The sequence below is a fragment of the Podarcis filfolensis genome, assembly GCF_964270895.1.
Source record: "Podarcis filfolensis genome assembly, chromosome: 3".
Classification (NCBI taxonomy): Eukaryota; Metazoa; Chordata; class Lepidosauria; order Squamata; family Lacertidae; genus Podarcis; species Podarcis filfolensis.
The window spans coordinates 6,608,913-6,628,079 of NC_139606.1; the positions used below are offsets into that span (position 1 = coordinate 6,608,913).

The 19,167-nt window shown below is 39.9% G+C and overlaps 1 protein-coding gene across 6 annotated transcripts in view; it reads left to right on the forward strand.

Moving 5' to 3' along the window:
* MEIS1 (Meis homeobox 1) overlaps positions 1 to 19,167 on the forward strand; it is a 152,997-nt gene that overhangs the window by 101,056 nt on the left and 32,774 nt on the right. For all 6 annotated transcript variants that reach the window (XM_083606616.1, XM_083606613.1, XM_083606614.1 and 3 more), the window contains one exon: positions 17,807 to 17,883. In XM_083606616.1, coding sequence (XP_083462742.1) covers positions 17,807 to 17,883 — 77 coding nt within the window. The remainder of the gene's footprint in view (positions 1 to 17,806; positions 17,884 to 19,167) is intronic.

Consider the following 19,167-nt stretch of genomic DNA (forward strand, 5'->3'; position numbering starts at 1 on the left):
AAAACTGATGAAACTGCATGCGGATCTGGGAAAAGAATCCAGTTTCCCAGATGTTGGAGACTCTTGGACCAAAACTACACATGACTTTAAATGGGTTTTAAAAAAAATCTTAAAGGTGGGAGGAGAAATCGCTGCTGCAATGGGTGGGAAGGGGGAGCTAAACCATTCTCTCCCCACTACTCCCTAATAATAGTAGCAGCTATTTTCCCCCATCCAAGTACTAACCAAGCATCCTTAGCTTCCGAGATCAGATGAGATCAGGTGTGTTCAGGGTAGTATGGCCATAGACAGCAGCAGCAATTTCTATTTTTAACGTACACATTAAAGGTAGTAACACATTTAACATTGTGTCTAGTTTGGCTCTCATCTGCAGTTCCTTGCAAAAAGGCCTAGGGAGTGCTCTAGGCATGACCACATCATTTCCCTTTCCTGCTACTGCCAGAGTAGTCACTGAATAAAGAAGCTGGAAAGTAACTCAGAGATCATCTAGTTCAACCTCCTGCCAGTGTAGGAAACACACTACTACAGAGTGCCTGATAAGTTGCCATCCAGCCTCTGTTTAAAAATCTCAACTTGCCAACTTATGAGGCAGCCTGTTCCAGAGTCTGAACAGCTTTTACTAAAATGAAGTTCTAATTAAATTATCCTAAATAATTTTTCTTCTGACCTACCAGGAGAATAATTCTGTCAAGAAAGAGGAATAAGTTTAGTCTGGTATGACTTCCTATTGAGAAACCAAGGTTGACTCTTTGCAATCACATCGTTTCCCCCCTCTATGCTCACAGAAGGGCTGTTTAATTATTTGTTCTAAATAATAGTAATAATGATAATAATTTTATTATTTATACCCCACCCATCTGACTGGGTTTCCCCAGCCACTCTGGGTGGCTTACAGCACATAAGAAATTGTGAAACATTGACATTAAAAAATTCCCAATACAGGGTTGCTTTCAGATGTTCTAAATCTTTCCACAGAGGCACACGCCCACTGAGGGCCTCAAAAATCACCCCAGAAATCTGTCTGAAGTTATCTGTGTAAGGTTGTGAGTTTAGACAAGAGTTGGAATCTGAGCAGTAGGAGAAATGGCAAGGCGGCCAAAGACTATGGCCGAAGACTGTGGAGTGTGTGACGTACATATGTGTGGCAACACACCATTGCTGTCATGGTGAGATCAAATGCAGGAGAAGCTTCCAGTCTTTCTTGCACTGCAGTACAAAGACATGCATTTCTCCCTGCCCTTCCTCCTTGCCTCACCCTTACTCTGGATGCTTCAAGTCCTTGGATTGCATAAAATGTACTAATTTCTAATGTGGATATTGCAGTAAAGTGATTTTTTCGAGGGGGCGCTCTGTCTTCAGCCTCATATCACCACCTGTTCTCCAAGAATCTTTGAAAAAATCTAGACAGAAGCTCTGAGATTGCTTCTGTAAATTCATTTAGTGTCCTAGTATGCAATTTGTGAAACTCAGAAGACTTTTTAGCGTGTCTGGGTGCTCCCATACCATCTCTTTACCTAATGTGGCTTATAACTCCCTCCCTTCATCATTTGGTCTACTTTTTTGCCAGGTCAAGCACAATTACCCTTGTAGGAAAAGGCTGAGCCATAGCAGGAGTCTAGCAGTTATATCTTCTGTCACACCTTAACATTTCTCTATCCTCTATGCAGCAAACTTACCACTCCTTGTTCTTCATCTTGCTCTTTAAGAAACCAAACCCTTTTCATTTTACACATCTTGTGGGAGCCCTTGGGTTTATTCTATGCTTTAGCCCTCCTGGCACTTTCCAAGCTCTGGCTGCTCTTCTGGCCTTGGTGGTTTATGCCTCCAACTTCGTATTTATGCTACTTTAAATCTGAGTTCGAGACCTGCTTGTTCCTCCACTCCAGCTTCTTTAAAGGTAAAGGTAAAGGGACCCCTGACCATTAGGTCCAGTCGTGACCGACTCTGGGGTTGCAGCGCTCATCTCGCTTTATTGGCCGAGGGAGCCGGCGTACAGCTTCCGGGTCATGTGGTCAGCATGACTAAGCTGCTTCTGGTGAACCAGAACAGTGCACGGAAACGCCGTTTACCTTTCCGCCAGAGCGGCACCTATTTATCTACTTGCACTTTGACGTACTTTCGAACTGCTAGGTTGGCAGGAGCTTGGACCGAGCAACAGGAGCTCACCCCGTCGCGGGGATTCGAACCGCCAACCTTCTGATCGGCAAGTGCCAGGCTCTGTGGTTTAACCCACAGCGCCACCCGCGTCCCTCCACCTTCTTTAGGTGCCTCCAATTTTCTTTGCTCACTGGAATGGTTTGCAGTTTTGCTTTTCAGCATCTCACTTTTAAAAAATTCCTGCCCATCTTGAACTCCTTCCTCAAGTATTTCTGCCCATTGCTTCCAATAGTTCTTTAAAACTTGTTGGAAGCATCTTTACTAAAGACCAGAGTGCATATCTAACTTAACCCAGCTTTCCCTTTCCTGAGTATCATGACTCCCAGTTACAGCTCTTATTAAGAAAGAGAGGCACCTTTATTGACCGCTTTCAAAGAATACCATTATCATTATCAAGAAATGTTTAAGACCGTGAGAACAGACTAGTACTTCCCCAATTCAACTAACAAAAAACCCTTTTGGTTTGACATGGAATGCTTTCCATGTTCACTGAAGCACCAACATGCTGGGAGATTGCAGCTCTTATTTAAGCAATATTGATATGGTATCCCATTCTGTGTTCCCACAGAATGGCTAGAGGTAGGTGGTAGAAATCACTTTGTACAAACTACCATTTTTTCCTTTTGCAGTTCCTTTGGCTTACATGCCTGTAAAGGGTACAGCAGCTCTTTGTGAAGCATCCATCCCTGCTAGTGTAATGTGGTCCTTGCAGCTACTTCACAGATTTTGCAACAATGATATTAAAGCTGTAGGAAATACATAAAGTATGAAGGATAAAGTTGTGTCTTTGGACTGAGAGCTAGGGTCTGTGGCCAATCAGAAGTACCAAGTGTGTGACCTTAAGCATTTAGGAAGTTTGTTTTCCTTTTACATATTTCCTGTAAGAAACACCAGAGTAATACTGGCACAGCTCTGGCAAACACAATTGTCCTGGCTCAAGTGTGAAGCGGCCTTTGATGTGAGTCAGTGAATCTCTGAAAACAGTGTGAATAAACATCAGGGGCTTGGGTACTGCTGATGATATGAAAATGAATTCCACAAGCATAATGTCCATTTGGAAGTTATTTGTATAGATAAATTGTTGGGCAGGGCGAAGCAGGAGTTTATACTGCATTCACCTTGCAATGAAAACAAGGTCCACTCTTTGGGGAAGATGCATTTTAATACAAGGTGCTTCCAGGCCTTGAGCATATCCTTCCTTTTACCTATGACTTTATTCCTCAAAAAAGGGTGTTTTAAAAAATAACTTTGCCGGATAAGAATAGGATAATATTCTCCTGTAGGCTGTTGTCAGGGGGAGGGGGATTCATTAAAAAGTAGTTATTTCCATTATGCACCATTATTTTTCATCTTTATTGCTTATCTATAGTTTTCATTGCACTTTTAATGGCATGCTTGGTCAGAAAAGGTGAGGAAGAATGTGAGTACGCTTGGCTCCTGTTAGTGCCTACTAGCTGTGCTTGAATCCTTGTCCCCATAGATTTTAATGTCCCTGCAGACTGCTGGCAGTCTGCTTCCAGCTGTGGCAGGCATGATGCAGTGAATTGCTTTTGAATGTTCTTTACTCAAATAGGCAGTAATTACAAGCTTAAAGAGGTTTAGTGGTCCAGTAAACTACATAATCACCCCTGAATTAGCCTGGGCTCATCAGTTGCAGTCCAGCAAGCTCAAGACTGCTGTTTGTATGCAGTCTTTATCACATAGCAACCTGAGCAGCAGGTGTGGAACAGCAAGAATCCCCCATAAACACAACTGTCTACTGGGGACAATGATCTCTAATGAGATGAGGCTACACCATCACTGTAATTTAAGTGGGAAAATAAACGCCAGAGAATGTGTTCCAGCTCCAAGCAAGATTCCTTGGGCACAGTGGGAACAGGATTGCTGCTTTCTCTGTGATGGAAGATTCTGCGCCCCCCCCCCCCCAAGTTGCTAGATATTTAACTCTCTCTTTTTCTTTTTAAATGATGTTTTATGTATGTTACCCTTCATCAAAGAGAGGTGGTGAATATTTAATTGTGGGCAGAGCAGTTGTACTGTTTGAGGGTTTGTAATGATGCCAGCAGACAAAAGTTTCAAAATAGCTCCTGAAATTCTTCAACCTCTTCTGATTTTCCTAAAAAAAATTTGCATGCTCCTTCCTTCCTTCCTTCCTTCCTTCCTTCCTTCCTTCCTTCCTAAACCCTTTTTATACAGTTACATAGCTAAACTTAGGAGCCCTTAAATCATTTTTCCAAGAATACAAATATGTCAGAATCAGAAAAAGTGTTTATTTATTAACATTTCAAATGGTGCCAGAATATTCCTCTGCCTATGGCACGTGCACCAGGAAGTGGGTACATGGCAAAAATCAGCTACCCCAATTTGCATTAGCAAATGCACTTCCCTCTAAGGCAAAGCTTCTACTGGATACAGACCAATGTCCCCCCCCCCATGTGTATTTACTTTGCTTATTTAAAATATTTATTAACCGCCTTTCTTCAAAAGATTCCAGAGCAGTGTGAAGAAGTTTGTGTACAAACTAAATATAATTTAAAGCAAACAATGAAACATAACAATATGCAATATGCAATAAGACAAAAACGAATTTAAACTGAAACAACTAAAGAGCAAAGCAGAACAAGCAGAATCACCGAAATTGCCTGGTTAAATAGGAAAACCTTCACCTGGCACTGAAAAGTTGCCTTTTGAGGGAAGAAATTCCAGAATTCAGAGTGCTACTGCAGAAACCGCTGTCTCCATTGTAGAAGCATAATGTATCTCCAGTGGTGTCTGATGCCCATTGGAACTAGTGGCTCAGGCAGGAAGACCAACAGGAGCTGGAGCCAGAGCCAGTGATAGACAGAGCCAACTAGTTCTGGTTGGTTCCCATCCTCATCCCTGTTGAGTTCATAGAGTCACAAAATATTAGAATTGTAGAGTTGGAAGGGACCATGAGTGTCATCTAGTTGAACCCCCTGCAATGCAGGAATCTTTTGCCCAATTTGGGGCTTGAACGCATGACCCTGAGGTTAAGCGTCTCATGCTCTACTGACTGAGCTATTCTAAGGAATACTTCTGAAATGAAGAAAGAAGCAAATGGCATGCACTTCCATTCCCTGGACTCATAGGTGCCAACTCCCTGTGGCCCAGGGTGCCTGAGCACCCACAAAATTCCCCATGAATGGGCCAGGCACCCACAAATTTCGGTGCCAGGGCCATGCACACTTCATGGCACCCATGGCCCCGGGCACCCACCATTGCGGGGCCAAGTTGGCATTCCAGCCTGGACTTGTTGTTAAGGGCAAGCAAGTGGTAGCGCACTGAGGGCAGGCTAAGGTTGGAGGGGTCGTTTGCCCTGATGGACTAGTCTTCGCTGTTCATTTATTAATTGTTTTATTTATTATGTTTCTATCGCCTCTTTTTTCCCAAGGAGCTCAAAGTGGCATCCATGGTTCTCCTCCTCAACTAATCCCTACTACAACTCCGTGAGGTAGAGCAGGCAGAGAGGCAGCTTCATGGCCAGCCTTGCTGTAGCTCTTCAGATATGAACAGGATGATTTGGGGGAGAGGCGTTCTTTTAGATCTTTAGATCCCAAGCTGAATGGGCTTTGAAGATGAGAAGGTAGCTACTGCAGATCTTTCAAGAGAGGTGTAATATGAACAACTCTGTGTATACAAGTCAAAACTCTAGCAACTGAGTTCTGCTGTAGCTGGGGCTTCCAGGTCATCTTTAAGGGCAGTCCCACACATAATGCATTACGTAATCCATCCATGTTGGAAGAAATGAAGCGGTTCTGATGTCAGAAACTTGCATTTGTCCGTCACAAGGAAGGAGGAAACTAATGAATTGGAGAATGTGTCCCTATTGGATTTATGCCATCCATGTTTCCTTTTTAAGCCTGTGATTGTCTTTGCTCCACATAAACCAGCTGAACTGAGTGCACACCCTTATCCTTAGGTTCCTGTAATCTTGTTGCCCAATGAGGCATGCCCAATAGCTTGTTACCCAAGAAGGAAACTCGAAATACTCAGCAAAGAATAGAGTTGGACGGAAAGCAGAGAAAAATAAACAGAAGCTAGTGAAAGGGGAGGGCTATGGCCCATGCTGCTATTATTTTACCAAAGATGGTGATGCATATCCAAGACTACCTGCTTAAAAACTGTTTAAATGAGATAAAACATTGTAGTATTAGCAAAGAACTAGACTTCAGTTATGAAATATTTGCCTCAACAAATCTGTCTCAGACTTTGACTAAAACCAGTACAGATGCTTTTATGGAATTAAGTTGCTCTGTGAATTTTTACTTTTATAGCAGTTAAGGGCCTCTTCAGTTTTAGTTTGGGGAAGGACAGTTTCCTTCTGTATAGTTTTATTAATATCTTTCAAGGTCCCAAGGTAGCTTTCTTTTGAAAAAACTTGGTTTAATTAAACACTCAGTTTAAACTCATTTTAATAGTAGGTATAATTTGACTGGAAGATCAGTAGCACGATTGCTAGTCTCTTGCATATAATCTCTATTTTTGTACTATGATACAAATATAATTTCTCATGTCCTTTAGGTGCACTTCTCCAATACACCAGACTAATATACTTTATGTACAGACTATTCCACTGGAAACCCTTGGATTCCTTGTTATTAGTAAAGCATCATAAAACTTGAATCTCAGAAAGGGAAGGTTCATCACTGAGCTGTATTATATAATAAAATGTTAAATCTAATATGTAGTGCAATTACTGTGATACTGGATTAACAAAATATGGTATGTCACTTAATGCTTAGGTAGTTAAATGCTTTTCAAATACTTCACAAGTCACATAGCACAGGAAAATGCCAATCAGGTTTCAACACATGGGGGTTTGATACAGAGTCAATTGTAGTAACTGAAAAGCCTCCATCTTGATTTCAGATCATCCGAAACTGTTCAGATGATTAAAGCAATCACATAATAAACCAATTTGTAACGTGATACAGATTGCAATCTTAGGGCAAAAGCAGCCCTCTTTAAGTTTTTTCTTATGAACTACACTTTACAGTCAGAGACAAAATGTTGGGTGCAGAGAAGAAGTTCTTCCTCTTTCATTCATCGTCCTTTGTCTTTCCCCCTCTATATACACAGCTGGCAAGCTAGTCTGTCAAATAATAACAACTATAATAACAATAACAATAATAATAATAGTTAGGGAGATTCAAGGCAGTATTTTCTAGCATCTTCATGAGATCAGCTGAGCTAATTTTCACAAATGATAGTATGTTTTTCAAGAATGATACCTGCTGCAATTCAGGGCTAGTCCAATACATTTGTTGCCTGACTACCCACAATGGCCATGTTCTGCCTCCACTGTTGGAGGGGATGCCTCTGAATAAATGCCCCTTGCTGGGAATCACAAGTGGGGAGAGTGCTATTGCACTCAGGTTCTGTTTGCAGGCTTCCAATGGGCATCTGGTTGGGTAAAGGTAAAGCGAGGTCCAGTCATGGCCGACTCTGGGGTTGCGGCGCTCATCTCGCTTTATTGGCCGAGGGAGCCGGTGTATCTACTTGTTATCTACTTGCACTTTGACGTGCTTTCGAACTGCTAGGTTGGCAGGAGCTGGGACCAAGCAACGGGAGCTCACCCCGTTGCGGGGATTCGATCCGCCGACCTTCTGATTGGCAAGTCCTAGACTCTGTGGTTTAACCCACAGCGCCACCCGCATCCCCCAAATGGTTGGATACTGAGAGTCTAACAGGATGCTGGACTACATGGGTCTTTGGCTGGATCCAGCAGGGCTCTTAATTGTGTTCTTATGAAGGGACTTGAATGAAAATGGTTGTAGAAATGTCTTTGACTCACTGGACGTGTTTATGTGGTGTATAATAGAAATAGGTTTCTGCAAGACTATGTGAGCTCAACTTTTGAGTTTACTGGCTCTACTCTGCCCCACTCGGTGCATCCTCTTGCTGGAGGCATCGCATGAGAGATTCTGTTGTTCTGATTAGCAAGCTGAAAGGAAGATGTCAATTCATTGCTGCATTCCTTTGTCTCTTGAAAGCAACAATATTCCATCAGGGATCACTCCCTGCTATGGGTATGGTACTGGAGTCTGGCATGTGTGTGCACACTGGCCATGGAGCAGCGTCTTTTTGGTATGCTGCTAGTGCCTACTTCATGGAATGCACTCACTTAAGGAGGCTGCTTGCTATCAACACAGAGTGTTTTTAGATGCTTGGCTAAAGCCTGACAGCTGACCATTTGTTTGGCTTCACCCTCTTGCTGCTGCAGTGGGGCTGTGCCTACCGATCTGCCTGCTGAGTGGATTGCCTTGTTGGGGCTGCATTTGGTTGCATATGTCACCCCAGCCTCTATTTATGTTGTTGTCCATTTGTCTGTCTGTTTATTGCTTTGAAATTTCATAGTTATTCACTGGTTTTGAATTGTTAGACACTTTGGTTTCTTTGGCACGAGACAGCAAGGATATAAATAAAATAAATAACTTTCTCCTGGATGGACAGTTTATTCTCTTCTAAGAACAGAATTAATTACACATCTTCTTAATGGATTGTCTTTGATCTACATGGCCAGGATCACAGCATAATATAAAGTGCATCTTGCAGGCCTTTCAGTATGCTGGCTTGTGTGGGTGGGGGTCAGGGTCAGGGGGGGAGAACAGCAAGCTGTGGTTTCAACTGCCTTTTCTTTATAGGTTTTTCTCATCAAATGATGCTAATTGAAAATTAAGAAAGCAGGCTGAAATCTTGTGACTTCACTTACAGTGTTCCAAACATTTTTGGCTACTTTGCCACTGCAGTAGCTCCAGTTGTTCTTTTTGATTCCAGCATGTGTGGGGATGCAAGGACTCGACTACTATAAATTCAAGCTATGTTCTTAGACTACACCATGCCCTGCTTTTGTAATGCAAATGAGAGGCACAAAGTGTCTCTTTGATAATATGCAGTCAGGAGACAGAAAAGGTTTCACTCAAACAGTAAAAGTAATTCATAAAGCTGAAAAGAGGAGTAAGAAAGCATTGTGGTGTTTCTAAAAACGCCATAAATGTATTTTGTATCAACATAATTTTGACTATTTACACACTCCAAATGCAAAGCCCATGAAGAAAATTGTTGCCTTATTTTTGCTTTGTAGAGCAAAAGAAGTTTTGATTAAGCAGGATGAAAATTTACATTGATTTCCAAAATAGCATGCTTCAAATTTGTGAATGTTTTAATTGAACAGCTAGTTTTAATTGAACACAGAACACTAGTCAGTTAATGTTAATATTTGCAATGTTGCTGAAACAGCAGCATTCAAACAAGAGAATTAGGGAGGAAGGAGAACCATTTTAACTTTTTATAATTATGTATACTTCAAAATCCTAATTGGGGATGCAGGCTGTGACAGGAGGTAACAAGAAATGTAACAAAAATCTCCAAACCATATTCTAGGAGTGTGTTAAGTTTATTGTGGGCAGGGCAGAACTCTTAGAAAAAATGCTACTACTAATCGCTCCTCCCCACCATATCCAGTACACTGCTTCGATGAAGGGCTTTCCTTTTTTTTACATTTTCCAGTCCTGCTCATGTTAGGTCGCTTGTTCCAATGCTTGCTTTCATTCTTTTAAACTACAACTTGCAGCTACTTTTTGTTTTTTCAGCTTGGGCAAAGAAGCCGCTCCGTGCCAAAAAGGAATTATTAACCTAGAGTCTGAAAGGAGATAACTTAGTCTGATTTTATCATAGCAACAGTTTTCCCATGGACTGGCTTGCAAATATTCTATAGCCATAACGATGAGGCATTGCGCTGGGCAAGGTATTAGGTCTGGGAATGTTATTGCCACTTGGTTATCAAGATGGCAAAGATAATATATCACTATCCTAAAATACACATTTGCTGGAAAATTGTGTGAAAGGAGTGCATTTGGAGAAACAGTGGGATAAAGATATAAGTCTGAATATAGCCCTTCTGCATTTTTACTGTTTGCTGCTTTGCTTACTGATTATAGTAAAGTGTTGGGGCGGGAGGCGGATTAGACCAAATAACCACACTGTTTAAAAATGCCTTCATGTCAAGATAGCAATTCCTTAAGTAATAGTATTAAACTGCAAAAATAATGCATAGTAGAAAATTACACTTTTCTGTCACTCTGATTTCTTTATTAGTTTTAAAATTACTGCTGTAATTCAGAATGCTCTGGAGGATGGCATAAGGGCTTTATGTTGCAGAACAGAAATGAAAGCATTGAGCGCAAATAGTAGTTGCCCCCTACTACTTCAGTGGCACTGAGCAGGAAGGGAGAGAAGGTTTTGCTATCCCTGTTCCTTAAGTCTCTCATAGGCTACCTTGGAGAACCGGAACACCCGCCTTATGTGCATATTGTTGGGAAATTACGTTAATGTAGTTTTTATTTGGGCAATCACTGAGTGGCTTGAAATATAGTCATACAGCTGCAACTGAGGCCAAATGCAAAATATTTTTTTTTTCTTATTCATGATTAAAAGATCAGGAGCATTCAGAGGGCTAACGCTTCGCTCTCTTATTCCTCCCTCCCCCATGCAAATTTTCCATCCCCTTTCCATAGTACAGCATAGTACAGGCAACTCCCTATTTGCACAGGGGTTACATACAGAAGCACCTCACATTTAAATGAAATGGTGTATATTTCAAACACCATTGGAAAAGCTTGCAAACACCCTCTACACCTCAGGAAGCCCTTGGAAACCCCTTTAAAAAACCCAGCAGTATTACCAGACACCAAACTCCACTGAACTTCACAACAATTGCTCGCTCCCTCTAAACCCCCATGCTCAAACTCCAACTCTCCATAGGCCTCAGTGGTCAGTGTAAGGCTTATGAGATAGCCAGGTGCTGCTTTTGGACCTTTTTTTTTTTGCCCTTTCTGGGCTCTTTTAGGACTGTTTTTGCCATGTGTAAATTGGTTGTTGCCTGTATAGCTAACATGGAAAAGGGAAGGGAGGGAGAAATTTGCATGGGAGGAGGGAGAGATTATCTCAGTTTTTCAAATTCTGGTTAAATGTTGACCATTGTTGTTATGTTATGTTATGTTATGTTATGTTATGTTATGTTATGTTATGTTATGTTATATTTAAAGGCTGAATGAATATTTATTTACAGTATTTATAGGACACTAAATAACAGAGATATTGGGATGGCTAACAACTATAATGAAAACTCTGGGGTGCCACCACTAAAAAGGCTTTCTCTTCCACAGCAATCTATTGCACCTCACTTGTTGGGGGCACTTGGGAAAAGGGTATCTGAATTTGTCCCTAAGATTCAAATTGCAGTTGGTATCTTTAATATTGCTTTCCAACATACATTAATATAATCAGGCTGTAATTATCTCAATTCTCCCTGGATCCTTTTTCTAAAAAAAATGTGTTAAATTAACCATTTTGCAATCCTCAGGTATGGAGGGTGACCTTAGGGACAAGTTACATATTTTTGTTAAAATTTCAGCAATTTTACATTTCAGTTATTTAAGAACTCTTTGAGGGATCCAGTAATTTTTTCCAGTTTTAAATTTGTCAATAATGCCTTGAACCTCATCTTCTGTCATCACTATTTGCTTCAGTTCCTCATACTTTTCCTAAGAAAGTTAGCTCAGGCAGAGGGATCTTTCTTACATCCTTCACTGTGAAGACGGATGTGAAGAATTCATTTAGCTTCTCTCTGCAGTCCTGTAGCCTTTGACTCCCTTGACACCCAAAGATTTGATATCAGTTGTGGGGCAAGTAAATACATGGCTGCAAAGCAACAATTGGGAGTATTATAGTGTGCTCCTGCTAGTTCCTTGGCAGGTGGCAGTTTGTGTTAAACTCCTTTTAAAAATTTCAATAAATGCAAGACCCACTAGGATTGGTTCCACTCAAGAGCTCCCCCCAGTCTTTCCTTTGAAGTTTGGTCACCTGACATCATGGTGACATCAGTGGGACAATCTCCCAAGAATTCCATTAGTCTCTGAAGGCAGACCAGCATAGTACAGACACAACACTGCACCATGGTTAATGTTGAACAGGGAAGGGACATCAGGAATCTGACATCAGGAATCACAAGACAGAGAAACCAGTAGGAGAACACTTCAATCTCCCAGGACATTCTATACAAGATCTCAAAATAGCTGTCATATTACAAAAGAATTTCAGAAATAGACTGGAAAGAGAAGTTGCTGAATTGCAACTTATTACCAAACTTAAAACCATGGAGAGACATTGGATTCTTATCTAATTATACATCATAAAGCTATTTTTAACCATCTCACCCCTTGCTTTTTCCTCTAAGACCAATTGCAGTTGTTAACAGTCGTCAACAGGTTTACCACACCTATCAGCCAATCACCCATTCCCACCACCCTTCTGAGTAATACCCCTCCCCACCCTCTCACTATATATAAGGGTCTGGTGACTTCTGTTTCAGTGTATCTGAAGAATTGTGCATGCACAGGAAAGCTCATACCAATAACAAACTTAGTTGGTCTCTAAGGTGCTACTGGAAGGAATTTTTTTATTTTGTTTTGACTACGGCAGACCAACACGGCTACCTATCTGTAAAGGAGAGGGACAGTGAATTCATCCAGGAAAGAGAAGATGCTCTCGATATGTTAGCCATGGTTAAGATAATTGGAAAACTTAATAGCAGTCAGTAGAATATTCAAGTAGAATATTGAGGTGAGCTGTGATGGCTTTCTTTTCTGGAAAATCCTCTTTTCGAATCTTGCCTCTGCCATGACCTCACTAAGTGTATTGGAGGCTAGTAGTTATCAGTTTTATTTCCCCTTCTGCAATAAAGGGGATAATAATCAGCAAAATCAGCTTTTACTCTTCAAAAAGGGCCATTTGAATACAGTTAACAGTTGTTTGTACATTATGTGTAGTACGACCTGAGAACATCTTTAGTATTCTTTTAGTCGTCTTGAATGTAGCAATTGAATATGATGCACTCTAAAACACGTTAATGGTATCAAGCAATCCACACATTGGATTTATCTTTATAAGGTTGAAGAATACGTTTGTTGTTTGTTGAATTTGTTGTTTGGTATAGTAGCAGCAGCATATTGCTGCTAACTACAGCCCTTATAAACATTCAAGAGCTTTGTAAAACAATAGATCTTGTGTCAAAATCCTATCGCAAGGCTGGTTGGTCTGAATTTGCTCATATGCCTACCTGCAATCCGAGCCTCTTCCCTTCCCCCTTTGACCCTAGCTATGAAAGGTAAGCTGCATTCCTCCAATATAAATGTGTGCTGGATTGATTCTAGGAAGGGAGCATAAGCCTCACCATACATAATCACTGTTTTATGGCTTTCACTCATTTGGAGGTGTTAATGCAGATCAAATGGAAAACACTCCAGAAAGAATAGCTCAGGCTACTGCTCTGCCCTATATGTGGTCCTAATCGTTAATTCTTATTGTAAGATCTAAAGGTAATTTTGTTTGCTCTCCTAATGTGTTACAGCTTTCCCAGAGGCTTGAACATATCCTTTCTCAAATTCCCATCTTGATCAATTGTGTGCAAATAATTAAGCTTTTAAGAGATAATGGTATGAGGCTAATGTACACAACAAAAGTAAAGATCTCAAGTCACTGTTTATCGAGCAGTGGCCCAATCTCTTTTCATATCCCCAAGTGATCTTGGTGATAATTATGCTTCTTAGCCGAAATCAGTGCTTATGTTAATTATTGACTGGTTTTCAAGTTGTTGTTTTTTTGTTCTTTAAAAAAATGTATGAGATGCTGCTGTGGAAAGATAGCGGTTATTGCTAAAAAGATTAAAAGAGAATTGTCAGCAATTGTGGAAAATGAATTTCCTATTTTATTATTTTATTAAAATGACAGTTATCAGGTTCATACTCTTTCCTCTGTTGCAATGCTCTGTCTGCTATTGCCTGTAGCATGTGCCTTACTAGCCTCATGGGTGGAAATATAAGAAGGTTTTGAATGTTTTTACAGCAGCCTAGCCTGTGGCAAGTTGATTCTTTGCCATGGTGCTTGTTGTTGTTTGTTTGTTTGTTTCTTACTCTTAGTTTATAAGGAATCATTCATGCTATCTGCAAAAAGCTTATAATGGAGATTCATAATTTTTCAGGTATTTGAAACATACTGTAATTCTTTTCAACTCAACCTCATTGTGAACTTTTCTGGGAGAGATTATCTACATGAAGTCATGGCTTTCATGTGATTATAGCAATTATAGGTTTTTCATGAAACTGAACATTTTTTTGCTACACTAAGCCAATAACCAGAGGGGGTGGGGGTGAAGAATCAGATGACCATAAATATACCATAGTTTAACATATTTTTTTCAGATGCTTCTGGTAATTGGTGTTTTTTATTTTTACTTTTACAGTAGCTGTATTATTCTAATGGCTAATTTTATCTGTTCTTGTCTATTTGTTAAAAGTCCAGAACAATTGAAAATTGCTTATTGGCGACAGACTTCTCAATCCCCATAGCTCGAGGCTGTGCTAAAAATTCTTGCTCCTGCATAGAATTAGGCACAGCTTGCTTGGTTACGTAAAGTCAGATCACATGCAAGGTATAAAGCAAAATAAGAAAGAGAAATAGTGTTCATTGTTACATCGAGGTAATAAAGAGTTAAACCTAAGTAAACAAAATGGTAAACAAACTGAACAGCAAGCATTTGAAAACAACATTAGAGGTTACTTAGGGTAATTTGTTGTGAAAAACAATTCTGAGAGCTACTGTATCCCTACATAAATTATCAGAAAAGGCACAGTGTCTAGGAACACAGGAACCCGCCATATACCCAGTCAGCTCAGGACTTCCTACACTGGCTGGCAGTGGGTTTCTAGGCTTTAGGCAGGAATCCCTCCCAGTCTTAGCTAGGGAATACTGATTACTGAATCTGGGACCTTTTGCATGCACGGCAAATGTTCTGCCACTGACCTATGGCCCTTCCCTGACTAGAGTGTGTACAGTGTGTAACATCACAATCTGGCAAGGCTACAACCTAGCAACTCATATCGAAGCATTGCTTTGATGTAGCTGGAGGGATTATTCCTGCTGTGCTAGAAGCAGAGTCCATTACCTGCCATATTATGCTAAGTGTTTTACAGAACAGAAGTAGGTAGAGACAACGGATCCTGATAGAATAGAGTCCGAGAACCAACTGACAAGAGTACAGTCTTAGGCATTTCTCAGTCAACTATGTTGGCACATCCCCAGATAAGGTGTTAGAAAGCCATTGTAACTGACAGACAGGGTAGATGGAGGATCTCAACCCTCATAGTGCATAGTACCGTAAATACCACCAGATCTACCTTGTTGTGCACCTAATATGTAGGTCTTTGCAATCATAGGTATAATTAGGACAAAGGCCCCTCGCTATTTGAATGGCCAGAATTAAAATGTTGCATAGGTTCATTTTATAAATTCATCTACCCAAAAGTAAGGTGGATATAGCACAAGACCACTTGTTTGTAACTGGCCACTTGTTTGTAATTGTAGAGTCAGAACAGGCATAAACACAGTGAAAAGTGCCACAATGTCCACATTCTTTCATTCTTTCTGTAAAATATAAAAGCAAACATTTCTCAGCATGTTTAGTTGATGTTGAAAGTGTTAGTTAAGTTACAATGGTACTTGAAATTGAGGGTTTTATTAAAAAATCATTTGCGAATAACTTTCTAATTTTGTCAAACACTAAAGTCTAGTTTAAGAGCACCTCCCCAGTCTGGTTTATTCTTATTAGTTGACTCCACATCGATTCTCTCACATTGCAACATTATCTTTACTAGGCTTTGGATTTGTCTTGGAAGTAAATTCCAAAGCAGAAGTTGTTCAGGATTTTGTGGGCCCTTGGGCAAGAGGCTATCTGTGGGCTCTCCTACCTTCATTTTGTTCATGGATGCGTGGAAAAGAAGAAGCCCTTGAGAAAGAATAATACGCTTTCTCTTCCCAGTGTGTAACCGATGCAAGTTAGGGAAAGGGGCTTCCAGGGCAATGTATCTGATTTAATATATATTTATGGAAACTATACCTGCATGTGTTGAACCAAAGGCTGGCTAATGGGTATCACTTCACATGTGTGCAATAACATGTGATCACTTCACATGTGTGCAATAACAGGGAAGGTGTTAGTGGGGCTCTATAGTGGCTCATACAGCAGCCCTTAGGCCCCAGCAAATGCTTTTTTACTCAGTTCACTGCTGATGCCTGCCATGTGGCTGCACAAGGGTATCGTTGCCACTTGCTTCACATTGTCATTTTCACTTTCCCAACCTCACTTCATGCAAACTGTTCCCAGGTATGTGACCCCAGGATGATGTGGAGAAATGTATTATGTGTGATAAGAAGCAGAAGTACATGGACACACACTGCACTGATTATCACAGCCATGGCAACACCAAAAAATTACTTGGGATAGTAATATGGAACAAATAATATGGAGCAGTAATGGAACAAATAATATTTGAAATGTTTATGGGACCCACAATATTGGTTTATTTTGGGGAAAGTACATGAAGAAAGCTCCCAATCATTATCTAATTTTATTTTGAAAGTCTTGCGAATTATGTGAATTAAGATTACAGCGAATAGCATTTAAATTACAGTGAGCTGAATTTCTGTTTTTAATGAAGTGGGCCAGAATAGATTAGACAGTATTGATTCTGAGAGCCTCCTGGTGTGGTGGTGTTTATACTGAAAGTCCAGAAATATTTTAATACAGTGGATCCCAACTCAATGCATCACTTCAAAATTGATAAGGGTCTTGCTAGACCATTTAAAGAATTTTTTGCCTGTTGTTGTAATGCACTCTGCTAGATGCTGTATAGTTTTAATTGCATTTCTATGTATGTATGTGTATCATTTTATGCATTGCTATTTCAGTTACATATAAGAAATGAAAGCAGCAATAAAATATATAAAATAAATATGTATACTTATTGTGAAGGATATGCCATCTCCCATTGTCAACTACAAACCCACAGACACAATGTGGAACCACTGGTGGTCCATGAACCCCTGTTTAGGAGCGCCAGTTTGATCAAAGGATTAATAGCCCCATGCATAAATATGGCATAAAGCTATGCAGAAGTAAAATAATGTGATGAGATTGCTTTCTAAACTAAAAGCTGAAATCCTCACAGCAGAAGTTGAATTTCTGAGCTGATGATTGCACTTGTTCTTGACTACAATTGAGCTTAACACTTTAAGTGCATAAAACACAAGTATTTTAATCAAAAGTTGGTAGCTGGGTTGGTTCATTAGAACAAAATTCATAAGCAAAGTTAATGTTTGCCAGTAAGATGCAGGCCTCATATTGGTATAAAATCAAAGTATGGACTGTTGCATATATTTTTAACAAGTATTGTGCAAAATACAGAAAATGATAACGTATGTAATTCTGTCAAACAAGAGTTGGAACTTTGTGCTACTGTTGCAACTACCCTCCCTCAGTGTCAAAAGTACTTGCTTGTATCCTAAGCAGCTCTTTCTACACTTCACTAATCATTATAATTGGCTTGTCTTTTACTGCCATTAATTATATGATGTAGTAGCCCATTAATAATTATGAGAGTGACACACCTCAGCATTTTTGTCTTTAATTATAGATACTGCACTTTTACGATTCAACTAAGATAGCTGGTAAAATTATTGTTTAATGTATGTATATATAATATTTATGTACATATACTTTGGTATCTTACAGCATCCTTACCCTTCAGAAGAACAGAAAAAGCAGTTGGCACAAGACACGGGGCTCACAATACTTCAAGTGAACAATTGGTAAGTAATTGTGCTTTAATGTTTGCACACAATCAGTATTCCAGCCTCTGGCATCCTGCAGCTAATGGTTTGCATTGAGATGATGCAGTAGCCTACATTTCTTTGCTAGTTTATGGGTACAAAACCAGCATCGCCTCAGTGATGTTTTCAGCTAGGGGAACTAGTTATTTTACTCCTTCAGGGTTCTTCTACTCCTTCAGGATTACAGAGATTTGCTTTCTCATAACTTGGGAAATAGTTAGATTTCAATGCATAACTATTTGTGTGGTGCCTGCTGCCTGGCTAGAATGTATCTATTTTAGGTCACCTTTCAAGCAGTCAATTTCTCTATTGCTAGGAAATTACAAATAAATTAACCATTATTACAGTTCTTCTATAGTCATCGGTTCATTCTGGCTTGATTTGTATTAAAGTGTGTTCACGGCTCTTGCGACACAGCATACAAGCTGTTTAAATCCCATTAAAGTCAATGTAAGTTAAGCAAACTGAGCATGGGACCACACCCATGATCTGAGAAAGCTGGTTCTAAAATTGCTTTACAGCATAAAAGGGAACAACCTGAAACAAATCTGCCCCAAATCTTGCTTTGGGAGAAAGAAAGAAAAAAGTCTCCTTAAAAATATTAAGCTATTGCTGTTTCTGATTACATGGGTCCTAAGTTAGCAAAAAGATCACCATTTTTTAAAAAATGATTTAATGTATTGCCATATGTTTTGCACAGAAATGCAGGTTTCACACAGTATACCAGAACAAGGCTTATATCTGAAGCATACTGAAATCTAATGCGGTGTAAAATTAAGTGTATCTAATTAATTGTCCTAATATTTTTTGATTAGTGTTTACGATGTGGAAACCTTATCCTCTTTGAAGTAATATCCAGAAAATGTCCACAGCAAGCTCAAAGCCTGGTGGGGTAGGGGAGAGGAGAAATGGGAGAGGGCCAGTTTCTAGACAAAAGTATTTTATATTATTCAGTAAGTGTCAGAGATTAATATTGCTGAAGCTTTAATTACATGGCCTAATCCATTTTAGTGAATAAATTTGGTTTTGATGCCTTACTGCACCTGCATTAACCAACCTTTCTCTGTCAGAGTGTGACTAGGGACCGATGGGAGACGTTTCAGATATATTAAACCCCATTACAGAAAATGTAATTTCTGTCAATATAATCCCATGTATTCTTCAATTTAGTACTTTGGAGATAACAAGCTACTTACAATATATTTGCCTTCAGAGGATTAATTCACAAAGTGCACTATCTGTGAGACACAGGCAGACTCCCAT